The sequence below is a fragment of the Tamandua tetradactyla genome, chromosome 1, assembly GCF_023851605.1.
Source record: "Tamandua tetradactyla isolate mTamTet1 chromosome 1, mTamTet1.pri, whole genome shotgun sequence".
Taxonomy (NCBI): domain Eukaryota; kingdom Metazoa; phylum Chordata; class Mammalia; order Pilosa; family Myrmecophagidae; genus Tamandua; species Tamandua tetradactyla.
This window is the reverse complement of record NC_135327.1, coordinates 151,139,095-151,152,232: the sequence shown is the minus strand read 5'-3', so window position 1 is coordinate 151,152,232 and position 13,138 is coordinate 151,139,095. Positions and strand designations below refer to the sequence as shown.

The following is a 13,138-nucleotide window of genomic DNA, read 5'->3' as shown; positions in this document are numbered from 1 at the left end:
TATCTAATGTAAACAAATTAATGAAGAAACAGCTCCCAGGCCGCCAATTTAAAAGGGTGGCATTTGAAACACCTATTTCCGTGTGCTAGCCAAGCAGGAATATTATAGACCTGGTAATGTTCTTTTTAAATTCCAAAAATAAATTTACTTACGGTTATATGTGCAGCATAATTGCATATATATATATGCAAGAACACAGATTTGGTGAAATGACAGAAACTGAAAAGTACTTAAAGAGGACAAACAAGGAAATACTCCAGTATAGGGGAGGGGCTGTTCAAGGAATCTAGTATTTAGGTTTTAGTGCTTTAAAATATTGGAATTCTAAGTTTAAAATGAAACCTATTGCATGGCAGTTGACAATGAGTTTATCTGTTGAGCTAAATTGCATGTAAATACAGACATTTGAAGGTATTTGTGTTATCACAGTGCTATCTACTGAAACATTAGCTACAGTTTAGAAATAAGAGCCATGTCTTCTTTCAAATGAATGGGTACATGATCATATCCATTCTTTTTCCTCCTCTAACTAACTGCAAGGGGCCTTAAAGCCCCCACATTTTCCAGGTGTGAGCACTTAGGCTGAGAGAGATTAAATAAATTGCCAAGGGCTTTGAGTCAACTCATTGCAAAGCCATGCTGACTCTCAGTAGAGTGTTCTTTCAGTTTTATATCAGATCTCTGTAAATGAAGGTATTTGGTTCTATAAAACTAGGTGAAACTTAAATGGGTACCATAGAAAGCTACTGTGAAATAACTGAAAAGTTGCTTGGAGAAAATAGTTATGTTGATACCCAGGCATTGGCACACTCTCTCATGCTGCCAGGTCCTTTGATTTTGTGAGGAAAATGGGAATAGGAAAACAAAATGGCACAGAATAGGTTATCTGTGCTGAACTCCTGTGTTGGGAATGCCTTTTCCTTTGCCCCCAGAACTACAGACGAAGAATAGCCAAAGTCACTAGCCCATGGAGAAATACCTTGCCTCTTTTAGCCAATCCGTTCAGGCAATTTTTTCTGTGTAGCTGATAATACCACCAACCCATTGCCAATACGAGTTCCACTGCCACTTTCTAATTCTGTTACAAGTTTTCAGGAGAAAAGATGGAAATTAGTATTTTAGAACTTCTTTAAATTCTTTGAAGGGTAAATGCAAAGTTATTTTTTCAGGGATTGTATGTATTCCTGTCAGAGAAACCCAAAAGAATCAACTGAAAAACTGTTAGAATAAGTTTTGGGAATGCATTTTAAAATAGCTTCTCACAGTTTTAATATGCTAATGACCTCCTGTCCCAAGGAAGGGCTAGAGTATTGGACATTCCCTGAAGTCACCTGACCTGCAATGGAATATATTTTGGGGGAACTCTGTCTCCCGGGATTCTGCATACGCCATAGGACCTGTCTGGCCATATCAAAACAGGTGACCCTAGTGGGCATGTCGCCATATTTCACTCACCACATATAAACGTTATGTGCGTCGGTGCCAAAGCAGCTAAAATAAACTCTTGTCAAAATATTTATGGGCTTGATCGAAGCTGTTAGAGTATGTAAAAAAGACAAAAAGCTACCACATGGTTCTCAGTTTTTAGATTCTTTCTGTCTTCTGTTGGTATGAGTGACAACCATAATCTTATATTGAAGCGGCTTGCACGTTTAACATAATGTGTTGCTGAGTTTGATAAATAAAGCTCTTGTGTTTTGGGTTGCTTTATTTCTTTTAAGCAACACTGTACTATTGCTTTCAGTCAGATTGTTAGAGAAATATATTTTCCTAGCATCACTTAAGCTTGCAAAAATCTTTAATCTCTCTAATCAATAAATCAAAATTAAAGTTGGCTTGAGCTTTCATGAGTAGGGAAGGACCCATATCATTCATTGCGTGTTGCATAGTTTCTCCTTGGTTCCCCTTTAACACTTGATATCCAACTCTGTTGACGTTTTAAGAAGAGATATTTTCATGTCTGACAATCGCTTCTCATCAAGAGTTTTTTAGGCGATCAGTTTCAAGACACCATCTCAGCAAATCCCGCTGCGCTGTGCATGGCATCTGTGTGAGGAAAACCTTGGCACTCCCATAACTACCAAATATGCATCACTGGACTCAACTGAGCCCACACCCTTGCTGGAATTCGTTCAAACATAGCGCATGCAGTACAATTCACTCAGATGCTATAAACCTGCCCTGCGTCTTCAGAACACCTTCTAAGGAGCATGGGTTTTTGTTTAAGGTTTTTTTTTTGATGAACGTAACTTCTTAAAATTTGGCATAAGTGAAAGAAAGCAGACCTCAACCAGAACTGTGTACAGTTCTTTTAAGTTGAAAAGTTCTGGCGTTTAGAACACTCTAAGTAGAAGAAAGGGGATATATTTGCCTGCTAATCTTCTATCACTACTTTTCGATTTTATTTCCAGAATCTAAATCTTTAAGAGTCTGTGAATAGAAGTGAAAAGTCATTTCCATTTTTAACGAGAATGAATAAAGTTTTAGAACAGGAATATTTGAGAGGGGAAGAAGCAGGAATGGAAGGATGATGATTCCTTCACCTGGGTAAACAGAACATTTGGCTCCGGTCTTTTCTGTAATTACTTTGGAAATGGTAACAGCAGCACTTACCTGATTTCTTTTTTTTTTTTTTTTAAACAAAATCAAGCAATGTATTTTCATTTTAGACACAGGCATTTGATTTGAAAGTAATGATTTTCTGTCTATTTTTTTTTTCTTTTTACTTTTTCACATGGGCAGGCATCAGGAATCGAACCCAGGTCCTCTGGCATGGCAGGCAAGCATTCTTGCCTGCTGAGCCACCGTGGCCCGCCCTTCTGTCTATTTTTAATGCAGTTTTATTGAGATGTATTCACATACAATGCAATAATCTAAAGTATATGATCAGTGGCTTACAGTGTCATCATATGCATCTATCACCACAATTTTAGAACATTTTCCTTACTTCAAAAAATAAAGAACACCCAAAACATCCCATTACCCTTATGCCCCCTATTTTTAATTTATTTATTTAATCATTATTTTCTTACTCATCTTCCCATTTACTGGATAAAGGGAATGTCAGTCACAAGGTTTTTATGGTCACAAATCTCACCATTAAAGCCATACGATTATGCATTCATCTTCAAAAATCAAGGCTACTGGATTACAGTTTGGTAGTTTTAGGTATTTCTTCCAGCTTTCTGATATACTAGAAACTAAAAAGGAATAACTATATGATGCATAAGAATAACCTCCAGAATAACCTCTGAACTCTATTTGAAATCTCTTAGCCACTGAAACTTTATTTTGTTTCATTTCTTTCCTCTCTTTTGGTCAAGAGGTCTTTCTCAGTCCCATGATGCCAGAGCCAGGCTCATCCCTGAAAGTCATGTCTCACAAGGGGGGAGGGTGGTGAGTTTATTTGCAGAGTTGGCTTAAAGAGTTAGGCCACAGCTAAGCAACAAAAGGGATTCTCTGGGGGGTGACTCTTGGGCATAATTGTAAGTAGGCCTAGCTTCTCTTTTGTAGGGGTAAGTGTTATATGGGTGAGTCCCAAGGTCAAGAGCTTAGTTTATTAAATTGGTGGTCCCTAATTCTTCCAAGAACATCGGGAAATCCCCAAGTGGGGAAATTTAATATTTTCAGATTTTTCCCCAATCCCTCAGAGGGACTGTGCAATTACTTTTTTGTTTTCTGCCCCAATTACTGTGGGATGCATTTCAATATTACATTAACCTGTACAAAATAACAGGATCTCATTCCCTATTCAAGCTTCCATATAATCATGTTGTTTGAATAAACTGACCATACAGGTTAAATTAGATCGTGTGCTACAGAAAATATAAATTTTGTACCAAATAAACATCTCTTCCTTTGTCTTACACAGAAGTTGAAGTTTTAAAATATAGTCAATATCATCCTTTATCATGTATTCTGATTTACCTTAGTCCTAACCAGATCAGCTTCATTCATATCTCTAACTGAAGGCTGGGCTCTTTCTCAACTTCTTTAACAATTGTGAAAGAAGTAATGCTGACTTTGAGAGCTGTAGAACTCTGAGTATCAGGTTTCACACAGATACCCAAAGTTCCAAGGAATGACAAGACTTACATTATTTCTTATGTGTGTGTGCGTGTGTGTGTTGACAGTTACAATAAAATCAGTAAAATGGTCTATTTCCTTCTTATCCAAGGATTTCTTGCTGCAAATATTCACTGTGTTCCGAATACTGATACGCCCAGAGATGTTTCCAAAGGACTGGACTGTTATGCGCTTGGTTGCTAACAAGTAAGATTTTTAAATTGATGATTATTGTAGCTCGGTGTTTGGGATAGGGGGTGGGGGTACAAAATGATCTTCTTACTTTGATGTCATGTTTGCAACCTCCAAATCCTGGGATTCTTTTCCTTTTTCTCTGAATTAATTTCTATCCAACATTTGTTTGTTTAAGTGGTTAATATTTGTTTTGAGTAAGTGATACATTAACATAGTTGAAAAATCAAAACAAAAATATAATTGAGGGGTCCCACGCTCACTTCTGTTTCCATCTGCTCCCTACCCCCGAGCCCGCAGTAAGCACCTTCATCAGTTTCTCATATGTCCTCCTGGTGTTCCTTTATGCAGAGTCTAGAGGGTCGCGTAATATAGACACTGTTCCTCACATTGTTGTTTTCACTTTTAAAAATCGTGCTGGCGTTTCCACATTAATGTGTCAAAAGCCCCTCATCCTTTTATTTTTCCTTTTACAGCTGTATAACATTCTACCAGATAGATGTGTCATAGTTCATTTAACCAATTCCCTGTTGCTAGACGCTTGAGCCATTTCTGATCTTTTAAAATTCTGTTTTAATCAGCAAAATACATTCAGCAGCGTCCTTGTGCTCAGCACTGGGAATGCCATGACCCCTAAGTTGAAGATTGCAGTTCCTATTATACATCCAAGCTGTGTGGCCAGTAGGGAATGAAAAACAGTGCTCTGAGGAAAGGTCAGGTTGATGCAGACATTTGGAAAGTTATTGACATAACATTGATATTCGAATCTCTGAGAGTTGATAAAATTGGCTTATGTTAAGCAGATGCAGCAAAAATAAAATGGTCTGAGGGCAATGCCTGCAGGAAGAGGAGCCTAGGAAGGAGGTTGAGGGGCTGTCAGGATGGCAGGGTGTGTACCAGGAGAGTACAAAGTCAGGGGATTTATCTGGTCTCTCATCTTCCTTTCTCTGTAGTCTCAATTCTTTAGGAAACTGGCCTGATCTTCACTTCCAAGCTTGTTATTTACCCTATTTCATAAACATTCCTACTTTACAAGCCCACACTTGCCCACCTCTCCCTTCCTCCTTTTCTCCAGCTTCCAACACTGTCATGCACAGGTGAAGGTTGGATTCTCTAAGCATCAATCCACAGGCTAAAGGTCCCATATGTCTTTCCTAGATGCCCAGGTATTCTGGAGGTGAGAGCCCCAGGAAGAGAGGATTAGATTTTGATTGATATGCCTAACATGGCTTCTGTAATATGTATTTATAGACTAAGAGGTGTTAAAATTATGTTAGAAACTTAGTGAAGTAGCAAATAGTGTAATATGGTATATTATGTTTCACGTAAGTATGGAAGCAGCTTTTCTATTTTGAAGACTAATTGAGACTACTGAAATAGCTCTATTTAGAATTTAGCATGTTTAGTTTAGTATCGTGAGTAGAATTGCTATTCATCTGGATGTCTGGATGCTGCAGCGTTAGGTGGGGGCTTTTGCTCCCATTTCTGGCCTTATTACCAAGCATCAAACATTTGAGGCACCTTCCAAGGGCTCTGACTTCATCAGGAACCAGAAGGAAGGGTCCAGTCTGTTGACATCGTGATCACACAGCATCAGCGTTTGGTCATTCTGCCTGCCTTGTGTGCAGAGTGATGTTTTGACTTGAATTAGAATTTTCAGTGGAAGTAATAAAAACTGAAAGTGAATTTGACATTTTGTTTCTTGCATACACAGACTCTGCTTGAGCTTACTGAAAACTATGTGAGAAAGAAACAGAACCATTAGGATATACATATGAAAAAGACAATTATACATGTATCAATGTATTTGTGCACACGCAGAGAGATTTATTATAGGAATTGGCTCATGTGACCATAGGGATTAGTAAATCCAAATTCCGTAGGGCAGGTCAGAAGGTAGAAATCTGATGCAGGTAAAGTTGAATTCCCCAGTAGAAGATGGCTGGCTGAAGAAAATATAAAAATTCTTTCTGAATAAAATTCTCAGCTCTTGCTTTAAAACTGCCAAATGATTGGGTAAGAAAACACACTGTTAAAGCCAACATCCTTTATTAGTTGTAGATGCAGTCAGCCATATGTGCATTCAGCTGACTAATGCTGTTACTCCTTTTGTGAATTGCCCTCAGAGTAATAATCAGGCCAGTTCTTGCTCGATCATATAACTGAACGTCATGATCTTGCCTGGTTAACATGTGAAATTAACCATCATACCATGACAGCAGTGTTGCTTTTTTATATTAAATGCTGTCTCTTTCTGCCTTATGTAAACTCTCTACTCTAATTAGGAAGACAGCATGTCACACAAGTGGGGAACAAACTTAGAAGGATAGATTTTGCCTTTAAGTGACCACATAATGTTCAGGATTTTCGTCTACAGTGTTAACCACATACGTACATGATTTTTGTTAGTGATCAGATCTGTGCAATGTAATTGAACAATAGGTTATTCCCATAATAAACCCAAGGAAAGTGCCATTAGCTTTTGTCAAATGCAGTAATATCATTATGTTGTATCCCAAGTGACTGTGTTAGGAATCTGGTACTGCTTCTCCATTGGTGATGTCTAGCAGCTACAGGTCCAGCCTAATTCATATGGGTTCTCCAGGACCTGGAGAAATAACCTGCCAAGTTGAGACAGACCACCTACTGTCTGGTGTTCTATTTGCCTCTCCTCTCCTCATTTAACTGCACTAGTCACTTCCCATCCAATTTATGAAAGAATGAGTTTTTTTCTTGCTTTATAAATATGATATAGTCCAGAAATTAACCCTCAACTATTTGTGCTTTACCTATGAAAAATATTAACCTCTGTAATATTGGTGGAAAAAAATAGATTTCTGAAGGATATTAAAGATATGTTACTAAAGAAGAGAAAACATATGAAAAGAAAATGCTTCCATTTTACCAAAAAGGTTCCTGTTTAGGCAACTGCATAGAAGCGAGTTGCAGGAACCAAAGGTCTCTGAAATTGACCACATTTTCTTCTGTTGTGCTAGCCATCTAAGACAAACATTTGACCAGGACCCCTCAAAGGGCATTTTAACCCAAATTCCACTTCTATTAACCCACTTATGTACTTAGCACATTTCAAATTGATAACATCTTGCTGTGAAGGTGCTATTGTCCTGCTCTTGAGCTCAACTCAAATAGCTCATCCTTCAAAATGAGGGATTTTTTATGTCTTGGTGCTTCCTGTGTTCTCAAGTAAAGGAAATGCCTTTAACTAGTTCCATTCATAAGCTGTGTTGTCCCAGATCCCACGGTTTCCATACTTTATGTGAAGTCCTGCCAAATGCTCTGGCCAGAATGTATTTTGTTTATTTCCACCTGCATGTCTGATATTGTATAACATAGCAAATGTATTCAGTCTAAATTCCACAAGGGCAAGAAACGTAGCCTCTTTTTTTTTATTTCTTACGAAGCTATATCCTGCCCGCTGGAAGTTCTTGGTAGATGTTTCTGATGAGGACAACTGCTCATGTTTGAAAAAAGGAACATAAGGGAGATGAAAATTAAGTACCAAAAATACAGGACACTTTGAGACAAGCTTCTTTCCACCCCCTTCCCATACACATTGCAAAATAAAGTACAAAAATAAAGTCACAGCTTTATGCATGTTTTCAAGGAGATACATCTTATAACAGACTTGCTTAGTGAGGAAAGTAAAAACTCTATGGCCTTTCTGTTGAAATTTCAGGCTCTTATTTTGTTTATCTAATGTGCAATGTTTACCTCAAACATATCATACATTTTTCTTTGAATTTTTTCCTACCAAACACTTGGATTCTTTTAGCTGACTATTATCTTTAACCAATTTGAGATTCAAATGAGATCTGTATAATAAATATGTGGGTTTGTGGAATCAGAGATTCTTAGAGAGGGACAGTAAAATACATGCTATAAAAGTAAAAAACAATTCTATGAGGGTGTTTATGAAAAGAACTTTGTTTGGGACTGTGATAGGGGGACCTTTTATGAGGGTGTGAAACTTGAGCTGAGAGCTTAAGCGGGAGTTAACAGGCAAAGAGCAAGGAAAGGGTGTTACTGACAGCAAGAAAAGCATATGCAAAGGCCCTGTGGTCAGAGAGAATATGGCACGTTAGAAGAACTGGAAGACTGTTGGTATGGCTAAAGCATGAGGAGGTAAGGGACCAGTTAAGGTGAGGTTAGAGGACGAAGATATGATCCAAATATCGGTGGTGGAGGGGCACGAGAGAAAGCAGGGAGGACCAGTTAGGAGGTTAATGCAGCAGTTCAAGTAAGAGAAGATGATGGCTTGGATAGGTGGATAGCAATGAAGGTAGTAAGAAGAGAGAGAGGAAGATGGAGATGCAGGTGGATTAGATGTGGTAGAGAGAAAGAAAGTAATTGAAAATGGGCCTTCGATTTTTGGTCTGAACAAGGAATGAATGGTGAGACAGTCACTTAGGTGGAAAAAATGAGAGAGGTGTTGCTGTCCAACCTGCTATTAGACATACAAACTGAGATGTAGAGGAGGAAGTTAGATGTACTTGAATGGAACTCAAGGAAGAGGTCAGGGCTAGAGATGAGTATTTGAGGGCCACCAGTATATGGATGGTATTAAAAGCCATGGAGCTCAAAGAAATGACTCCAGAAGAAATAGATTAAAAAAAAAGAAAAGGTCTGAGGGCTGAGCCCTGGGGCATGCCAACATTTAGAGGTCAGGAAATGGAGAAGTATCCAGCAAAGGAGACTGAAAAGAAGCAGTCTGTGATATAAAAAGAAACCCCATGGATATAATAACCTGTGAAGAAAGTATTTCAAGAAGAAGGAAGTCCTTCTTGACTCAAGAGCTGCTGGAAGGTCGGGAATAATGTGGACTGAAAATTGGCCCTGAGATTTGGCCATGTGCTAGATTTTGTGACCTTGACAAGTGCCATTTCAGTGGAGTGGGTGAGATGAAAGCCTGATTAGAGTGAATTCAAGAGCAAACAGAACTTAAGAAAGTGGAAAACAGCAATTATAGACAGCACTTTAGAAGACTTTTGCTATAAAGGGGAGCAGAGAAACCAAGCTATATCTGGAAGGGAATAGAGAGACCAAGATACTTTTTTAAATTAAAGGATATTATAGCATGTTGATTTACTAGTAGGAATGACCCAATACAAACAGAAAAATTGATGGTGCTGAAGGAGACAGGGATAATTGAAGGATTGATGTCCTCAGATTGCCAAGCAGAGCATGGGATCTAGTGCAGTACTGCCTAGGGTACATGTCAACAACTTTTGTTACTGTCCATGAAAAGATGAGCTTATACCATTTCTCACTGGATAAAACTTACCATGTTAGAGTAGCACACTAAGATAGCTTGACCTTAGCTAGGACTGTTGCAGTTTGTCCATTGTATAAGGAGGGACCCCAAAGATCGAAGGCTTGGTTGATAGAGTAGCTAGTCTATTGAGCATCCTTTGATGCAGCTACTATATATATTTTTAATTAATGGTATTTATCCTTAAAAGATTGTACTATCCAAGGAGAGGTATGATATTGATATTTATAAAAATTAGATATTACTAAGACATGTGTGCCAAATCTAAATAGTTATAGCAAGTATTTGCACAGGAACTGCTTGTACACTGCATCTCCTGATGATTTGTAAGGAGTTTATGGTGGAAATGGAATAGATCAAAGCAGAGTAATTTTCTACCAGTACTACCCAGTGGAGTAGGTGAAGGGAGTTTTTAAAATCACTCCATTTCAATCCTTTTTCATTCTCTTGCTGTCGCCCACACTGCATGCTTAATTGACTGTTTGGAAAGCAAAATGACTCCTTCTGCTTCCATGCTTTAGCTGATGCTGTGTCCTCCACCTGGAATGCCTTTTTCCATCAGCTCTGCCTGTCTAAATTCAGTCTGTTTTTTCAAAACAGCTAAAAAAGAGTAAAAAGTTTTACAAGTTCAACATTTTAGAATTATATAATACAGCAAATAAATATAACAAGGCACAGATTCAAAGATAGTCTTGAGGCTAGTCATTCAACGGACATGTATTGGGCCGGGCCCTCTTATGGCTACAGGGTAAACAAAGCCAAATCCCGCAGATGTCATTGTTCCCTAAGTTCCAAGTCTTGTCTGTCTTCTCCATCTGTAACAGCAGTCTTCAAGGTGAGATATGATGGTCACCTGCATCAGAATCACCTGGCTGGGGCCCTTGCCAACCTACCAAGCCATATGTGATGGGGAGGCTCTGACACCTTGGGCATCCCTCAGGTGATTCTCACGTACACTGAAGTGTGAGTGCCACTAGCTTAGATAAATTCCCTTGATGGTTATCCAGGATTTCCATCTGTTCCAAATGTCTTCCTGTTGATTTCTCCTGCCCTCATCCATTCTACCCGTGTTGTAGGGTAGTTATTTGTGCTCCAAGTTTAGATTTCCTTGTTTTTCAATATGTAAATATTAGCATTGTCGATTCCCAGTTTATCCACAGAAGTGTTTTGTCTCAGTCCTTATATGATTTTTGGAGATGGGCTTTTTGCTTATATGGATTATCAGTGTAGAGTAGAGTTCAAAAGGACACACTATAAGAGAGGAAGTCTTGAAAGGAGGGCGATAGGGTTAGATGCTTCTAAGAGCCCAGAATGAGGTGGCAACTGGAAAACCATAAAGCAATAATTTCGATTCTCTGGACACTGGTTCCTCATTTATGTATGAATTGTATCACGCTGTACCCACAGATTTTGGTTGTCAAGAGTGATTCTTGTGCTTGCATTTCTATGGCAGAAATCAGTAATTTGACCATTTGTGATAGCAGATTGCAAACTTTTCTTGGCTGTTGAATTGGAGCACTGAGATTTGAAATGTCCCCTTATTCAGGAACAGAGTAATGAGTAAAAGAATAAAACCAGAGGGACCACGTAGACTTGGATAAATTGGAACAAGTGAAAAAAGGTCCCCAAACTCCTCAGGTATCCACTAAAATGAAGGGACAATAATATATATAAAATGCTTTTAGCTGGCTCGGGAACCTGTGTGGTAGGAAACTGTCTCGGAGCTAGGTTACCATTAAGAGCTCTGGGAGCTACCTCTGTGACTTGGGCTGAATATTATGAGTGCACTCGAAAAGCATCTGAATTAGAGTCACCTTAAGGTCTCTCGAGCCCTGTGCACTCTTAGTTCAGAGACCCTGTCCCACATCATATCAAACCTGTTAAAAAGACCCACACGCCTCATTAGGTGTATTTCTGCTGAGAAAAAAATGTGAAGCACTTTCGAATTTTTTGTTTTAAAATTATTGGCCTATGAGAAACTAATTTCATTACAACTGGCTGTGATTTCTTGGCATTTATGCCTATCTAGGAATTCTCACGGAGTTATAAGAAGTAACATACAAATTGTTTCCGCATATACTAAAAGTTTCATGAATACTAAATTGGACATGTAATTAAATTGATAAAGTCACATTCTTTTGACCATGTAATTGATCATTGATTAGAGTTTTTATTTTGCAGTTTTATTTTTGGTCCTATAGCATGTTTTCAGGTCTCACTACTTTCAAATTCACTATAAAGTTTGTAGGCCCTGTGCCTCTCGTGCCTAACGATAAAGCAGTGCTGATGAGAGGGCACAGCATTTAATCTAAGAATAAGGACTTCATCTCCATTAAAGAACCACAATAAACAGTCATCTGCCTGAATTTCTAGAAACTGGAAAAATGCCGAAGCCAAGTCTGTTGGAATATTTTTGTGATTCAGGTCTCTTTAGGGCCTTGCTCTTCAAAAGGTGGGTTGTGGGCCAACAAGATGAGCACGAGCTTGTTTGCGTTTCAGACTTTCTGTAAATCATAATCTGCATTTTAATGCAGACTTGCTAAATCATAATCTGCATTTTAATTAGATCACCAGGTGCCAGTTGACGTTTGGAAGCGTTGCAGTAATCTGGAGTAGTGGTTCTCAACACTAGCTGCACATGAGCATCACCTGGGAAGTGCTAACAATCCTATGCTCAGGTTGCACCCCAAACCAATCATCAGTCTGGGGGCTGAAATCCAGACGTCTAGATTTTGAAAGCTCCCAGGTGATTCCAATGGACAGCCTTGGTTGAGACTCACTGGTGCATAGTAAGGCCCCAGACAGTCCATGTTGTTGAGCAGCCAGTGCAGTGCATGGGAAAGAAACCTTGAATATTGTTGGTGTGTGGGGGACCCAGCATCTAAATAAAATTTATAACAATTTGATAAGCCTTGCCATGGATTTGTCACTTAAAAGGCTGAGTTTATTGGTCCCTTTCCAGGACTTTGGCCCCAACAAGAATCTAAATTCCATATATATCATGTTTCACTAACACTAGAGGTTTTTGTTTCTGAACAACAATCCAAGCTAGAGTTATAGGCCAGAAGGTGATTTGTTAGTTTGTTTTTTAATGTAAAACTCGAATATAGAGGAACTGTGTATATTTCTCTGTTGAAAATCAAATTTTGTGCTTACAGCCACATAAGAATGCAGAAGTTTCTTCTTTAAGCTGAGAAGACCAGCCATCTTCTACTGGGTTCTGAACAAAGAACTGCTTCCTAATAGTATTTCATTTTCTGATAAATTAAGTTTTAGTAAAATCTTTCATATGATAAAATTATACTAAACTATTTGGGGAACTTTAATGATTTTTTCAGTTATCATCACTGACTTTGTCAGTATCCACAGAACATCCACACTTTATACTGTTAGTTGCAGGTGATTTCTCTCTTTAATATGAAATTCACATATTTGCCATTTCTGGTTTGAAGAAAACACTTCTCAATCTGACAGGCTTTACTTATTCTTAACTTTCAGAGGATGATTCATTGAAAGAATGTAGGTAGCATACATAAAATGTACATAAGCATGCAACACTGAGCTTTATCATGGGAAAGTTGGCACCTAAGA

General features: G+C 38.5%; 1 protein-coding gene across 4 annotated transcripts in view; it reads left to right on the top strand.

The window, feature by feature from the left end:
- DOCK4 (dedicator of cytokinesis 4) overlaps positions 1–13,138 on the top strand; it is a 468,183-nt gene that overhangs the window by 387,176 nt on the left and 67,869 nt on the right. For all 4 annotated transcript variants that reach the window (XM_077169893.1, XM_077169973.1, XM_077169724.1 and 1 more), the window contains exon 27: positions 4,178–4,272. In XM_077169893.1, the coding sequence (XP_077026008.1) occupies positions 4,178–4,272 (95 nt within the window). The remainder of the gene's footprint in view (positions 1–4,177; positions 4,273–13,138) is intronic.